The sequence below is a fragment of the Carassius carassius genome, chromosome 2 (assembly GCF_963082965.1).
Source record: "Carassius carassius chromosome 2, fCarCar2.1, whole genome shotgun sequence".
Lineage (NCBI taxonomy): Eukaryota > Metazoa > Chordata > Actinopteri > Cypriniformes > Cyprinidae > Carassius > Carassius carassius.
Window position 1 is genome coordinate 12972235 of NC_081756.1, and position 17333 is coordinate 12989567.

Here is a 17333-nt window from a genome sequence, read left to right on the forward strand (position 1 = left end):
CTACCTTAAAATGGTGTAAGGTAATTTTTCATGAAAAAAGAGTGCATATTTCCATATTTTTTCCACTTTTGGTTTGGACTTTTAAAGTAGACTGAAGCAAAGAACTTCTAGTAAAAAACATCTTATGTTTAGTGGCCTGTTTGTCCGTGAAATAAAACATTTTTATTCTGAAATGTTTGATGTCTGAATATGAATTTCTTTACTGATTATTCAAAACTTTTTAACACTTATATAGTTTCCATCAATCTTGCTTCTCATTTGCACTTGTAATCGTCAGTGATGCATGGCGAGTAGCTGAACATGTTTATATTCTGATAGCGTGTTGACCGTTCTGTTTATTGCAGTAAGACTAATGTTTACAGTAATGTTTGTTGGTCAGTGGACATTCCATCAAGGTTATTGTTGGCAAGTATACTTGCATTACAGTTTATTGCAATCAATATGTATTACTTCCAATTTAGTCTATGGTGTTGTTTGGAAAGCTTTTTGTTTTTTTTGAGATATCAACCTAAAAACTTAAACCTCCATAAATTTTGTATTTCAATTTTTGTCACTTCAGCAATCTTATTTCTAAACAAGTTCATCACCAGGGTTTTAAATGAGTCAGATGATTAGTAGTTGGATTAAAAGGAAACAGAGTCTGCTGTCTGGATATGAATTTCTTTAATGTTCCCCAGATCAGAATCACAGCATACAGTGTGTAATAACTTCTAAATAAAGAGAAATATCATCACTTTATTTATAGATTTCAACCTTCTTTAAAAAAATCCATTATTAAACTTTTTTATTCTTCATCAAGTGTGGTGTTCTGAGTCTGAACATGTATATTAAAACAGGGCAACAGGTGTAAATTTGCTTTGGGACCCAGGAGAATCTATTTATTTTCTTTGAGTAATAACATGTGCTTCATTTATTCAGCAACTTTTAAACCATCAGACTTTACATATTGAGATCCTCATGCACTCTTTATGCCATCTTTTAATTCTGTGTTATTTTGCTAGATGCTTAATTCATTCAAAAAATAATAAAATGTATACTTAAGTGTATAAATGTGACCATAAAACAATACGTTCCCCTATTTTAGATGTCCCATAAAATCTCTTCCACCTTTTGGTAAGAATTTAATGCTACAAGTTCATGGTGGATGAAAAACTTCTCATAACCACTATGGTTTCCAGTGCTTCCTTTGCTTAAATAAACTGGACATTCCAGTTCATCTCCATATCAAAGATTTTTGAAAAATGGCAGGCTTTGTATATGAAATGAACAACTAATCATACTTGTGCAGAAATATGGCTAGCTAATGATTCAAGTGATATTGGTATGCTACATAACACACAATCTCATTATGCTAAAAAATAAGAGCAATGCATCATCTTAAATCCACAGATCTCAAAACTAAATGAAGCAGCAGAAAGTGAATTTAACAAATGAGATTCATCAATTTTGCTGGTGGCTACATAAGAACTTGCACCTGTTGTCCTGGCCACAAAGTATTTCAAATTTCATTAGACCAGAAAAAAAGAAGAAACAAAAACAAAACATTAAACAAGATATTTACAAATATTTTCAGTTGATTTGTTCTTACACGTATAAATGTACAGTTTATCTCTATTGATCCTGCTCTCACTGTACGCCTAACTGAAGACCCAATGAATGGCTCATGATGGATGTAGAGTCTTTATTCTGTATGTACCACAACATCACACTCTAGTAGTGGAGCGTACAAAAACAAAGAAGAGAAATAACAAGAGTCTGAACTCATCTCTTAATACAGTATTGATTATTAGAACTGAGGTTGTTTTGTTAACAGCTCTAGTTAACTCCTCGTAGTTTGTTCAAAATGGAGTTCAGTTATACTTACAACCACACAAAAGTCCACAGATGGTACATATCCACAGGTCCAACCGGCACTCTCGGATCTCCAGAATGCATCTGCAACTGAAGTGTGTTTATTGTCCAGTTGTTGTTGTTTTCAGTCCACACCACAGAATAAAGTTCTGTTTTCATGGCATCCTGAACCTCCAGTATGTTTGCTCAGCAATGCTTGTAAAGAATGTTCATGTTTTAGTACATTGAGCAGCATACTGGCATTGGTTTTTGCTCCGTTATGATGGTCCTGGGCATCTCAGACTCAATACACTGGCAACCTAAACCAACAGCGAGACATTTCCTGACTCAAACGGTCATCCTCCTGTTACACAAAGCAGTGGTAGCGGTATGACTAACAAGGCATGAACAGAACATAAGTGATTGTGTTAATTCCGTGGTTTCTGTCTGGTGATTCTGAGCCATTTGTTCTTTAACCTGAACATTTATAGTGGAGAAACTATCTGTAAGATTTGTCTACATGTAGATCTGGTTTTCCGCAACTACTATTTGCTGTGCTTGTCATAACCAAAAAGGTCAGGTGTGTGGTGCAGATAGATGTGAGATAATTTAGAGATGTGGATAAACACATTAAACTGATATTATGAGGTGCTTCCAGTCTTTACCTATAGCACAACATACAATTATTTTGTATGTAAAATGGCCCAAACCCAGGTATGTTTTTCTGAAGGAATGATAGAGGGCCACAGATTTTGTGTTATGAGAATTGAACTCAGAAGTCTACTTTTCTCTCTCTTGTTGTGCCTCTCTGTCACGTATACTCTTAACTCACACATTCACATAAACACAAATACACAGGACACCTAGCTATTGCCTAGAAAACACATGGTTTATGTGTGCACACGCACAAATACACACACAAAAAGATGCTTTTTAAACTTGGTTGTCAAAAACCAAATGATGTTTAACTGAAAGAGCAAGGATAGAGATAGAACTAGAGAGGCTACAGAGAGAGAAAGACAAGTTGAGGTGTAAGAGCATCATATTTATGCCACTGCCCGGACCATCACAGATGGCTCTGTTAGAGCCACTACAAGGCTGATGGTCAGATAATAGCACCAACAACTGCATATGAATGTTAAAAATCATTTGAAAGAATATTGCCGATAGCTTTCCTTCTTGATGTGGTGGGAGGACACCTACCTATAAAGTGGTCAGACTGAGGAGGATGTTACTTTTGCTAATGCTGATGAAAACACCACTGGGGAGAAGGCTATTGTATGCATTTTAAGCAAGCAAAAAAAATGCAAATAAGCTGTGGAAGTTAACAGCTCAGGGTCTTTCTTGGTGCTTTAAAATATTTCATGCATAGATCCCACCAAGCAATCCATGTAAATATATATTTATATCATTCTTTTATATATTTGTCTTTATATTTCTATATAGAAAAATCTTCCTAGGAAACAACACATAGCCAAGTCAAATATGCGTGATAAAATGACACAAACGAGAGAAAAAGGTGAAAGAGGAGGCTGGCACTTTTGATTTCGTCTTTTGTCAGACGTTGTCATTTTCTCTCAATTCGTCTCTTGTTACAAGGTATGATTTAATACTTGACACTGGACTGCAGGTAAACACAACATATCCAGCTTCCGTCATTTAATCGAATGCCCCTATGATTCATGTAAAACATAATCCAAGGACACAGATCACATCCGGACAGAGAGTGATAGGCTGGTAATGGAATAACAAAAGGAGAATGACAAAAAGGATGGATGAAATCTGCACTTTGCCAATTTAGTGAAAGAAGAAAAGTGGGAAAATGTCATCATTGTCAATCACTGACACCCCATTTCTTCAAGAACAATGTGGAAAAACAAACAGCAAGTTACGAGTAACTGCCAACCGAATCTGTTGCTCACCGTAGAGTCCATAAACAGAGTTCCTCTAGTGTGCACAACTTCTACAAAACCTTTGACTGTGTCTATGAGAACGCCAACAGGATGCATTGTCACTGCTCTAGGCAGCTGAACTGAGAGCATCTTACATTTAGGAGCTTGAAAAGGTGGACAGAGAGAGAAAACTGGATATGTATGAGAGCTAGTCCTCTCGTTCGGGGACTCTACTATACACGGGTGGTGGAGTGAGGGTGGGGTAAGGTGTTGTTGTGGCCGGTGGATGTAGGGAATGTGTTGAAGGCATGGAGGGGTTGCATGCCGGTGATGGTGCTAGGAATCATGGTGATAGTATTAGGGGTCATGAGTGGAACATCGTCGGGTGCCCGCCTCAGTGCCAGTGTGTAGTCGGGTGGGCATGCGGGGCGTAAAATATCATGCGGTCGCAATGGCTCCATGTCGTGGTGGGCGTCGTGTTCCGAGTGCTTCATTTGCAGGGACATGATCTCTTCCTCTTGGCTGTGTGCTAAGTCATTAGCAGGGATGCCTCGTTGCGGGGATAAGCGGTGCTGTCGCATCTCATGCCGTTTGTCACGTTTGTAGTAAAGTGCGGCGAAGGCAAGGATGTTGAGGAAGAGGAGCGATGCGCCAACAGCTACCGTCACGCTCAGTTCCGTAGAGTAGTCCCGGGTGTCGCCTGGGAAGGGAGGGAATCGAGGGGGCTCTGACCCATCTGGGTCTGATTCTGTAGGGAAGGTTGGGATGGGATGGCGTGTCGTACGGGGTACCTGTCCCTTCCTGTGTGGGGTACGGGCAGTTCCTGGAGGCAGCCGGGTTGTGGCCGTGCTGAAGACCTCTTCGTGAAGGTTGTGGAGGTGAGGAACCAGTTCCAGCCAGAAGGCAACCTTATTTGCTCGGTAGTTGTCCCGGATGCGAGGCTTCAGGCCAATGTGGAGATACTGCTTGTCTTTAGAGTTGAACTTGGTCCAGATCACTTCCTCAAAGCGGTTTGGCTTGGTGTGGATGAACTTGGTGTCCTGAGGAACAGGCAAGTTGGGATCCCTGGAGAAAACAGATATCTTGTTTCAAAAGGGTATATTTTAATGAATTCCCCACCAAGGTTGTGAGCCACTCAGAACTTGAGAAGAATTTAAATTGAGAAATCTTTCTAAATTCTCGAAAGATTTTTCAAAAAATATTTAGCCAACATCTAGACAATCCGGAACACTGAAACTCAGGGTCTTCTTGGCAAGCTGCCAAAATAATTGACAGATATATTATTATTATTGTATAGTGAAATGTATCTCTCAAAGTATTATTATTATTATTATACTAATATGTTATAATACTAATATTTTAATTCATATCATACAACCATACAACATTTTCTCAACTGTGTTTTAATTAATACAGCATGCAAATTCTATTGTGGACCACCTTATTTTACCCTGCAATAAATGCAATGTGTTGTTGTAAATACATTTTTCTATTTCCACTTGATTACATTTTTGAAGGATTGATTGAATTAGTACAGTTTTCTGAATTCCTTTTATAAGACAATTTTTACTGAAATTGTTTTATTAATTGATATATATATATATATATATATATATATATATATATATATATAAACAGAATCCAGAAAAATAAAACGTAAAAAAATAAAACAACTTCTATATTTACATTTATTGTCAAGGTCGAACAAACATGTGGAATTTCAATCCCTATTAGCTGTATGAAATTAATATCATGATAAATATAAACACTGCATTATATAGAAAAAAATGGAAAAAAGAAAGAAAGAATGTTTAGCATATTCAGACGCACCCGGTCTTGGCAAAGTTGGTCCAGTATGTCATCACCACAGCGCTAAGCATGACATCATTTTTGGAAAAGTTGCAAGGGAAGAGGTCTGTTGCTCCAATCATGGGCACACCAAACACATATGGGATCTCATCTCCGTGTGCAGCATCTGCCCATTCGGGTCGAGTCTCAGTCTGGCAGTGGTGATAGAAGGTGTAGAAGTAGACGGGAGACTGGTACTCCGCGTGGAGCTTGGCAGTAGCGACGGCTGGCGCCACCCACTGGTGATCAGTGAATAATGCCAGGAGAGTCTTGCGCCGCATCTCTCCATTGTCTCGGTCTGCCCAGTCTGTGTACATGAACTTAATAGTCTCCCTCAGGATGTCTTTACCTACAAAAATATAGAGAATAATTTCAGTAAAGAAAGAGCTGACAAGAAAATGAGTGGAAGGATAATGGCATTTGAGCAATAATGTGAATATGTTGTCTAAAAAACGTGGTTAAAGTCCGTCCGTGAATGCACGCTATTTGTAAAAATAACAATAAATATGATAGCTCACATCCATAGGACATTAAATACCAGGTATAAAATCTCCATATCAGAGGTCACACAAAATAACATGCTGATGGATATTGCTCGTCTTTTATCGCCCTCTGGCGGAAAAAGTCAACAACAGCACCTAATCAAGAGTAAGCAGAATACTACAGTAGTGACGATTTTATTGCTGTGCTCAGCATTGCCCCTCATTAAAAGTCAGAATGATTTTTACCCAGTCAGATTTGAGACTTCACTAGGCAAAATAAACATGCTCTGCATTAAACTTTAATTTCACGATTTAATCTAAACATCCTTTTTTTCACTCTAATAAAACTGTCAAACTCTGGCACAATTTAATATGAAGTATGATGATATAGAAACCGTTTTTCTTTCTAATGATAACTGTAAAGCAGGCAAGAAAAATAAAAGTCAAATAAAAAGAATGGGGATTTCAGATCTTACCTTTAGGGTATCCATAGAGGTTATCCACAAAGTTGGAGATGGTGTAGTCAAAAGCTGCAGCTGAAATGCCCTCTTCACTCTCAGTGCCCCCATCATCCACAAACTTCAGCCCCTCCCCTTGATTTACACCAATCAGAAGATCGTAGTTCAAGAACTCCCCCTAGTGGAGAAAGAATTTAACATTCTCAGGCAAACTTACTGAAAGGGAAAAAAGTGAAAGTGAAGTGACATTCAGCCAAGTATGGTGACCCATACTCAGAATTTGTGCTCTGCATTTAACCCATCCGAAATGCACACACACAGAGCAGTGAACACACACACACTGTGAGCACACACCCGGAGCAGTGGGCAGCCATTTATGCTGCAGCACCCGGGGAGCAGTTGGGGGTTCGATGCCTTGCTCAAGGGCACCTAAGTCGTGGTATTGAAGGTGGAGAGAGAACTGTACATACACTCTCCCCACCCACAATTCCTGCCAGCCCGGGACTCAAACTCACAACCTTTCGATTGGGAGTCTGACTCTCTAACCATTAGGCCACGACTTCCCACTGCAAGTAACCTGCAGGTAAAAGCAGTTGTTTGTTGATTTCTTAAATATATGGCATGCCTCAATCTTTGTTCCATATAATTTTTCTAAAGAAAAACTGAATTAATAACCGTTGTTAACATGAGGGCAATTTTACTTTGCACTTCATCTAAAAAAATATCTGAAATTCCTGAGATTTTTAAATTAATAAAAATTCCACCCATAAACACCCAATTATTTTGGTCTTTACTGTTATTTTTTTTAATAAATAAGAAACGAGAATTTAACATTTATAAATTAAGATTTATAAATAGAATAATAAATTTATAATAAGATTATAAATGTCATTCATTAAAAAAAGAAAAAAGTATGAAAAATCACTCACATGCCTGACATTGTTGTATAACATGATAGCATATCATTGCATATCAAAAGTAAATGGTGTTTTCATGTAACATTCAGTATGCATTTACAAAAGCAGGTCTGATCACTAAGATCTGGCTTAAAAGGTAGTTTGGATGGTTTACTGGACATAGTTTAAACCTAATCCTTGGCTTGGAAAGTTACAATTCACAAGGAAAAATGTTTGATAGACTACGCTGAATTTAAACTAACATAAGTCTTGAAAACCATCTTCACAAATGACAGTAATTTCAAAATCACCTGCTGCATCAGGATCTCGGGGTCATCTGGCACAACATCTCCGTCCATCACAGGTCCAAATGCAATATGGTAGCGGGCCGGCTGGATGTCCTGATCCACCAACTCTCTGAAATTTTTCCTGCGGAGACAGTCCACCATTTCTGCGGTCTCCCCATATGTGCATCCCACTTTACGGGCCAGAATCTTAGTGTACTTCAAGGGCTGGTAGCTAATCGACCAGCTGGAGATGGCTGTACCACTCTGAGCAATGGCTCTCTGAAACAGACCTGGGACGGGAGGGAGAAATAACAAGCTGTTAACTACACAGAAGGAAACTTGCATACATAATAACATAACATACCTGATTTATACATGTAAGGGCATAACATGTCATGTAATATATATATATATATATATATATATATATATTATATTATATATATGGTGGATGAGGAGATACCCCCTGACAATGTAAAGCACCTTGAGTGATTAGAAAAGCACTATATAAATGTAAGAAATTATTAAGGAAATATTATTATATAAGTAAAGTGTCCTCTAACTGGTCACTATCAGTTTTTCATAAATTATCAATGGTTTGAAATGATTTTCATCATGGTGTGACAAATTAATTTTTGAGCACACATACCTCATAAAAGTCTCCAAAATAATATAAAGTCAAAAAATCTCTATATTAATTAGCAGAATTCTGTTTAAAACAAATGTTAGTCTTAAAAGAGTTTAGCATGTCACTCTGCAGGACATTTTCAATTCTCAATTGTCCAGTAGTAGCCACTTAACTGTGATATAAAGTATACTGTAGTATGGTTATTTAAATGTTATGTTATATATTTAGTATATCCGGAGCTTGTTAATTGGATGTAATTACTGTCAGTTCCAGTAGCGCTTAACACAGTGTCAGATGGAATTGCATTAATGAAAAAATCTGACAACAGAGGAAAATGAGGATTTGGTTTGGCACACTCCATTTTTCAGTGATTACTGAGATAGCATTGTACTAATTCCATCTTGCATTGAAATAATAACAATAAATCTATTATTCTCTTGTAGACTTTTCATTTACAAACACTTTACAAACAAAGCCTTTTTCCTACACTCAAGAAAAAAGTCAAAACATATTACCGAAGGGCTCTTCTTTTCCTTGTTCTGCCCTCCTTCCTCTCTTTCTGTCTTTTTAATTATTGAAGAACACGTTACCTTTCCCAGGGAAATCAATAAGGGGCTACTGTAGCTTTGTTTCTGCTAACACGGCGGTGCTTTTCTCTTTACCTAGCTTGTCCAAACAGGCACACAGACAGACATCGAGCATAGCGTTAGTTCTGGCAGGTCACATGAGTCAAGCTTGCATCAGCTGTCGATCCACGTCTACCAACAGAAATACGACACCAATCACGGCATTCGTATTCAGTGGCTTTATCGCTTGCTCAGGAACAAATTACCCTCCTCCATCCCCAACTCCTCCTTTCATCACAGTCAGGACTTGGCTGTCTGATATTCCTCATTGAATCAGACTCCTCTTATCTTGAATAATGTTACACTAAAATGTCATCAAGAACATTAATGATATCTGCATTTGTTTCTGTTCTGTTTACCCAAAGGGAGTTATTTCTATTTTGTTATTTATAATTTATTGTCTATTATTTTTATTATTAGTGTTTTTATTACTTTAAATTAAATGTATGTCTGCACTATTTTTGTACATTCTGTATTGGAAACTCCTGACACCAAGATTAACTCTTTGTGTGTGTGTAAACACACTCGGTAAATCAAACGCCTTCTGATTCCAAATCTGATTTTTTTGTCTAGAACAGAACAAAACCATACTGCTAATCCAAACTGTATGTTAAGTGTCAGTCATCTTTGATGATAGTGGTCCTGACAGAAACGTAGTTAAGCGGTGCTCAAACACTAATTTCTTTTATTATTATTTATTTTTTGCTCCACTTGAGTGAACATTATCCACTTACTTAACCTTAAAGGGATAGTCCACCCAAAAATTAAAATTCATAATTTACTCACCCTGATGTCATTCCAAATATGTATGCAATTTTAACCTAACCAAAACCTATTTTGCAGAATGATAACCAAACAGTTTTGATCCCCTTTGACTTCACTCTATTTTTTGTCCATATAATGGATGTTATTGAGACCGAAAAGTGTTCAGTAACTAACATTCTTCAGAATATGTTCTTCTGTGTTCCACAATCGTCCTACAAGTTCGGAACGACACGAGAGCGAGGAAATTATGACAGAATTTTCATTTTTAGGTGAACTATCCCTTTAATGATTACCTACAAACCATTATTTGTTTATCTGTTCTTGTTTTTGTTGGCTTTGGCTCCTTACAGGGAAATAACATGATTGGTTTATCCAGAGTAACAACTGTCATGACTTACCTAGAGTGATTGACAGTTGAGGGCTGTAGGACTGATGTTAAGGGAGGATGACTGTGATGATGAAGATGGTGTGGGTGAAGGTAGACTTTTTTGACGAGCAATGCAACAAAACAGAGTTGGACAGGACGGTGAGACATTTTGTGTAGTAACATGCATGCACACAACATTAATAATGAGATGGAAACTGCAGGGATAGTATTAGTCTGTTAAAGCATTAACACATAGACAAACACACACACGCATTTGTCTTACCCTCTGAGTGGTGGGACAGGATGAGTAGGTTGACACAAGATGCTCCAGCCCCAGAGCCAAAGATAGTGATCCTTTCAGGGTCACCACCGAAGTGTCCAATATTCTCTTTCAGCCAACGCAAGGCCTGGATTTGATCCAGCAGACCATAGTTCCCTTTAGCAGACTGATCTCCTGTGCTAAGAAAACCTGCAGTTAAGTAGAGGAGAAATGGAAGAAAGGGGGAAGGGAAAATACAGACAGATTTGTTAATAGAAAGCAGTATTATAATTAGTAGCTAAAACTATAACGAATTGTTTTTGGTCGTTGAAATACAGCTGATATAAAATAATATATAAATATTAGATGAAAAACTTGAAAATTATAAATGTTTCCTTTGCTAATAACTGACATAAGTACTAAAATACTAAAACCGAAACAAATAAATTATATAAATAATAAATGAGAAAAAAACTAAAAATGTAATTTGTAAAAATAATTTTTCAAAGGAAAAATACTATAGCATATAAAAATACAAATTTTTTTGAAAGAGATTGCAATAATGCCATCAGTTATCATTGTTTAGCGAGTTAACTGCTGAACAGTGACTGCAGACAGAAAGCACTGTAAAGAAGAAGAGAGGAAAGTAAGAAAAATAGTGGACTGAAAAAAAAACATAGAATACATTATGTTTGGCAGTTGACCACTGATCTTATTTAGTCAAATGTCTGATAACAGCAGGGCAAGAATGCAAGACAGCTTTAGACAGAGAGAGAGAGAGAGAGAGAGAGAGAGAGAGAGAGAGAGAGAGAGAGAGAGAGAGAGAGAGAGAGAGAGATGAGCTGAGACAGGGTGAGTGGATGCTCTAATTTAGAAAAACTGTTTCATCTGCCAAGTCACCAGGATTTTTACTGATCAAAGTCTGACACACACACGCACACACACGCACGCACGCACGCACGCACGCACGCACACACACACACACACACACACACACACACACACACACACACACACACACACACACACACACACACACACACACACCAGAGAAAGAGAAAGAGAGAAGCACATATCCAGAGTGCATGTAGAAACTGCCTAATACATGGCAGAGTCAGAAACAAATGGCCCTGCTGCACTGGTGCCTAGTCAGTTAAACTTCTGGATGAAGGCGTCTTCTGATGAAACTGGTTTCAAACCAGCTTTTAAGGCACCATAATTGAGCATTCAATGCTTCTTCTACTTCTACATCCTACTTCTTGGGCAGTTATTATTCAAATCATTCTAATATGTTGATTTGTTGATCAAAAAAACTTTTCTTATTTCTAAAAAAGTTGTAATTTTGGGGAAACCATGATATATTTTTCTGGATTCTTAGATTAATGTTTTTTTGTTTTTTTGTTAGCCACTGAATGGGTCCCTGCTGGTTAAAAATATTAATTTCTTAAAAAAATAAAAATAAAAATAATAATAATAATATATATATATATATAAATATATATATTACTAACCTAAAACCTTTGAACGGTATTGCAGAAACTAATTTACGGTTTTCAACCACTCTTATTATAGGCTAGAAAATAACTAAAAGAAGAAACAAGATGATGGCATCTTAATAGACACAATGTTACACAAACATTGAACTCGGATGTGCCTTGATGCCTTCCTACATCCAGACATATACTGCCTGTGAAAGTGCAGCTTTCAGACAGCTGTATTCTTGCTGTATTCTCACTTCTCAAAAATACATGAGCACTTACACTAAATTCTCCTTACTCTTCTCACCTTCGACCTTCGAGGTTGCTATGAGAGAAAAATAGATAGGGCAGATTATGGTTGTGTAAAGACAGTTAACAATGAAGATTTATCTGTCACGGAGTTCAGAGCTTGAGAGTATGACAACTGTGACTTGACATGATCCTCAGATTTTCAAAAAACTTCATACATTTGGTATGATTTATTAGTTGTTGTCCTAATGGGGAGTAAAACATTTCCCCACAAGGTCAATTTTTGGTCCCCATAACATATTGAATACCAGGTACATGCACACACTTCACCAAGTTCTTCATTTTAGAGGGGCATTACAAGTAGACGTTTATGTTTTCAAGACAGATTAACAGAAAGTGAATCTGTCAACCAGTCCTCCTTCAACCACAAACACACTTCCTTAATCTGTTTGCAACCATTAAATACATTCTCCCAAATGCAAAATGAATTTCTCTGCCAATCATTCATAAATTCATTAATATGCCAAATTTTGGCAATTTATATAAAACTATTTTTTACGAACGATTCACACAGAATTTCATTCTGCTCGTGTTTAATTAAAAAGGTCCTTGAAATGTACACCTTAGAAACAATTTAGTCTAATTAATGTCGATTTTTATTGAAAGCGTACGTGGCAAATATACTAAAAGTTGTGTCAGTTTAGCAGGCGCATTATCATTGCTTGATTTGCATAATTTCCTTGCTAAAACATCTCAAACAGCACAATGAAATAAATGGTGCTAACAGCGGCACCCGATTCATTCTTAGAGAATTGCTCCCAAAGTGAACAATTATTATGATGATTTTTTTATCAATGCCAACCTCTATACACTATTAGCATGCAGTCCACATCCACACACAGAATGCAGAGAGAGAGATTTGGATTATTCCTCAAAGAGCATCAAAATAGACTGTGCAAAAACGTTACATCAAAGAGCATCAGTTATGGAAATGAGATTATCTGTGGCTGTTTAAATTTATTACATCACCTTTAGTAGATCTCTCACAGCAGTCAAATGATTTGCTAGTACACTGCAACCTCATGGTCAAACATGTGAGTTGGCCTCAAAATCTCCTTGCGAACCTTAAAATAACAAAGTTAAATTGTTTTTTGGCCTGAGCTTTGTGAGCAGCCATTAAAACCACCATGGTCATTACTGAGATTTCACCCTCTAACGTATTCTGCTTTAGATTTATCTTCATTATCATTATTTCTATGCTCCGTCAGCCACATTATCTTGTTGAATTGTGTGGGTACGCCTCTGTAAAATTATCTTCAAAAGAATCCTCGGCAGAAATTTGGACGGGAAAATAAGGTCCCACTTTTCTGATTAGCTTCTGTGGCTGTGTGTGTGTGTGTGTCTTTATATGTGCACAATCCCTGTTGAACTGCATTGAAGACCTTTGGTGACATTTCCTATAATGGATCATCTTAATATTAAATTATACCCATTCTGACATTTGACATTTTTCATATTCTAAATGCCTGGATTTGAACAGAAAAAAAACGATTTCTGTATAAAGTACAGACAAGTATTTCAGCTCTGGAAACCAATGAATAGGAAACCAACAGATTGAGCTGATGGGTCATTCTACAGTAATGTACATTTTCATGTTATCAGTTATACAGTATATGTCTTAACATAGTGGATAAAACGGTAAACACAATTTCTAAAGATGGAAATCACATTTGTTACATTTCTCAGAATATCACAACTAAGGGAACATGGTGTGGATTTTAAATCATTTAGTACTTTGAGCAGATGTTGCTGTGTTTGCCATGTCCCAGACTGCTACAATATGAAACTTGGAAATGGAAAAACAGGCAATATATTAAGAAATGTTCTTAAATGTGTTTCTTCATTTTCCCCTTTCCCTTATTGTTTCAAACAAAACATGCTTTCTTCTGCATTTTATCACTTTATATTACTCGTCTGAAGTCGATAGAGTCAGCAAAGTCAATTCTGAAGAAATTTCTGAAGGTTCTAAAGCAAAATTAAATAGCAACGTTGCATCTTTTCGTCCACTTCTTTTCTTAACAATAATTACTATATTAGTAATCACAATATAGATATTTTTTATTTGATCTTTGTTATTAAAATTTAGAACAAAGATGCAAATAAACAGAACAAATAGAAGTAATAAAAAACTAATTAAATAGTATATTACTTTTTTTCATCATCTACATCAGAAGCATTCAAGAAAAACAAATATGCAAATCAAATGTAAAAATCAATTTAGTGTATTCACTACAAATAAACTGATTAGTAAACTACATAAACAGTTTAATCAAGAGAAGTAAGTGGTTTCCTCTTTTCTTTTATTGTTTGATTAACATTAATGAGACAGACAACCTATATATTAAGACCTACTAATGTACGGATCTAATATAATGTTACAGATGAGATGTTTTTCCCCAACAGTGAAGCACTGTGTGAAAACTCGCCAAGACAGATATATTGAAATACTGTAATTCTGTGCACATGCTGGCATGCTGTGCTTTACAACGATACCGAACTTGTGCTGGGGCTAAGCACCAGTCGTCAAGAAGTGAGCAAAATAAAAAGGTACACCTTTCAGAAAATATTATAAAGATCATTTTAGATGTTTAATTAATATTTGGAGCATTGGGATCGCTAGACAAGGGCAAATTTGTATGAAAACCCTTAAAATTGCCTTTTTTTTTTTAGCTTAACCAGGGCACATTTCTGAAAATTTGTTATAGCCTTTTACAGAAAATCCTCCTTGAATAACAACACAAGCATATTCAAGTTACAGAGTTTTCAAGGCACTGCATAACAGGAATGACGCAGATGTTCTTCTTTTTCCTCCTACCATGCTGCATCATTTGACTGACTTCACATGTAGATGCTATAAATGGCAACAGTGTGCCTAAAAATATATGGGCCTATATATAGCAAATGTATAAAAGCAAGCTCAAGCAGCATTGAATAACCTGAACATCAGGAGTAATGCACTGCTGATTTATGAATACATGAATGCTTAGTGACGACATACTGTGTGCTTGTGGGTGTTTATATGTATGTATGACTGTGTGTGTGGTTGCTCACAGATCTCTGGTGTAATTCCAAATTTGCTTGCAGGGACAAGACTGAGAAAGCCACACACACACATACTGTACAGTACATGCAACAACAGATGGAGGGGATAGACACATGGGACTGCTATAGAAACTGTTTACTGAATGTAAGCACAGAGATGTGTGCATGGATCTGTATAACTGCTCAGTTAGAACTAGATATGGAGCAAAATAATAGGTTGGGATCTTTCTATTCCTCTGTCTGATTCTTTTTAGCTGTCTTTCTCTCTCACTCCCTCTTCCATTTTCTCTCATTTGCTGTGCCTTCACACACTCTACTGGCCCTCCTGCCCACGGTAATTGGGGGTGAAATAGGGGTGACAGTGGGCATTTGTAGTCCCGCACTGCATGATGAACACAGAACACACAAACGCTCATGCACACACCTCCACAGGTGTTATAATGCCAGTGGGATTGCCACACTCCATGTATAATATCAGCGCTTTAGAAAGGAGTGAAGGCATAATGTATTTCAACAGACACTCCAGATAAAACAACACTTATTTAAACACAATCTGCCAGGCTTGTAAAGTTCAAGAACAGATGTGCTCACTGTTTAAATAACGTGTTTATGTGTGCCAGGGTTGTGTATCATTCAGAACTGAATTGAGCACGCCATTTACATTTCAATTTGTTTCCTGAATTTGAACTGAGGCAGCATACAGGGTGCGGAATTGCAATTTAAATTTGAAGGCAAAGAAGTAGAATCACAATGAATTGTAAAGATATTCATATAACTGTTAATTTGAACTATAACAGCAACTTTGTAAACTTTAAATACAGGCCAAACAAAGCTTTGTTTTAAAGTTTAAAATAAATAAAAAAACTTGAAGTACAGTAAAACAGATAAACAATGGATATAGAAAAACAGACAGACATATAGATAGACACACACACACACACACACATATATATATATAGATAGATAGATAGATAAACCTGACAGACTGTTCTGATACTTTGCAAAGAATCACTTAAAAAAGGCTAGACAGAAATGGCAACTTTTTTATGAATCATTAAATTAAATTATGTTTAATTATGTTTAACTGTGGGTGGAACTGAGGTTGGTTAATGATTAATAATTAACATACTGGCTCCTTTGTGTGTAACAGATGGCGCTTGAACCATAAATACCATCTCTTTTAACATCTTGACTCGATCTCCTCTGAACTTTTGTGCGTTACTGTCACAAGGCGCGAGACTGACCCTGCGTGACTGCTTCTCTGAGAGTGTTCAGACAGCATCATGCTTCAGTGGATGCATGACTTCCTCCCACAGCTTCCTTTCCTCCCACAGCTCTGAACATTCCCTCCTCTTTCTCTTTATTTTTATGGCACTCAGGCGAACAGTGGTTCTAACTCTCAAACAAATCATTCTCATTCTCTCCCCTGCCTTTTTGCCTTGCAGCATAATTAAAAAATGCTAAATATATGATAAACTACAATTCATTTTGATGCTGCAGATTGCATCCATTTGTGACGAATGTGGCGAATGTTTGAATAAATCTGTCTGATAACAAGCTGTGTGTGCTGATAAGCATGAAATGAACGGGACCTAAAATATGAGGTTACACCTGTTTGGTGTAAAAAGGTGGAGGATCTGGACATGGAGACGCTGCCTGGAAAGTCAAAGGGTCAGAAGTGTGTCAGTATATTTAGGTGAACCTAAGTCTGGGTCATATATTCAATCCCCAAAATCATAGACAAATTGTACAATTCAAGATTATATTAAGATTATAAAACAACAATTAATTTTTTTTATTTTAATTAGTTTTTCTTTTTTTTCATAAACAATTTTAGTTACTATAATCAACATAAAATGGGAAAAGGAAAATTAATCTCATATTTCAGTAATGCACTGAAATAATGAGAATTTGGGATGTAAATATACTTAATTGACATGAAAATATGGCAAAAAAATATGTCAAATAGTATATTTCAAAAACAAAATATAATTTTTTATTTATCTGATCCATCCATCCATCCACAACCTCCTATAAAGCCATATAACTCTATGCTTTGTCTGTCTGAATTTTTTTCTTTGCCCTGAAAAGAGCTGCCAGTCAAAATTTCCTCACTTTCTATGATGGAAGTGAAAGTGATGGACTCATGCATTCATAACCCACACT

General features: G+C 36.7%; 1 protein-coding gene across 3 annotated transcripts in view; it reads right to left on the reverse strand.

Annotated features, from left to right (window-relative positions):
* Nucleotides 1-3108: 3108 nt before the first annotated feature.
* LOC132103278 (neuroligin-2-like) overlaps nt 3109-17333 on the reverse strand; it is a 203882-nt gene continuing 189657 nt past the window's right edge. For all 3 annotated transcript variants that reach the window (XM_059508268.1, XM_059508251.1, XM_059508259.1), the window contains 5 exons: nt 10363-10548; nt 7718-7983; nt 6529-6688; nt 5553-5919; nt 3109-4787 (listed from right to left, as the gene is read on the reverse strand). In XM_059508268.1, coding sequence (XP_059364251.1) covers nt 3956-4787; nt 5553-5919; nt 6529-6688; nt 7718-7983; nt 10363-10548 — 1811 coding nt within the window. In that variant the 3' untranslated portion in view covers nt 3109-3955. The remainder of the gene's footprint in view (nt 4788-5552; nt 5920-6528; nt 6689-7717; nt 7984-10362; nt 10549-17333) is intronic.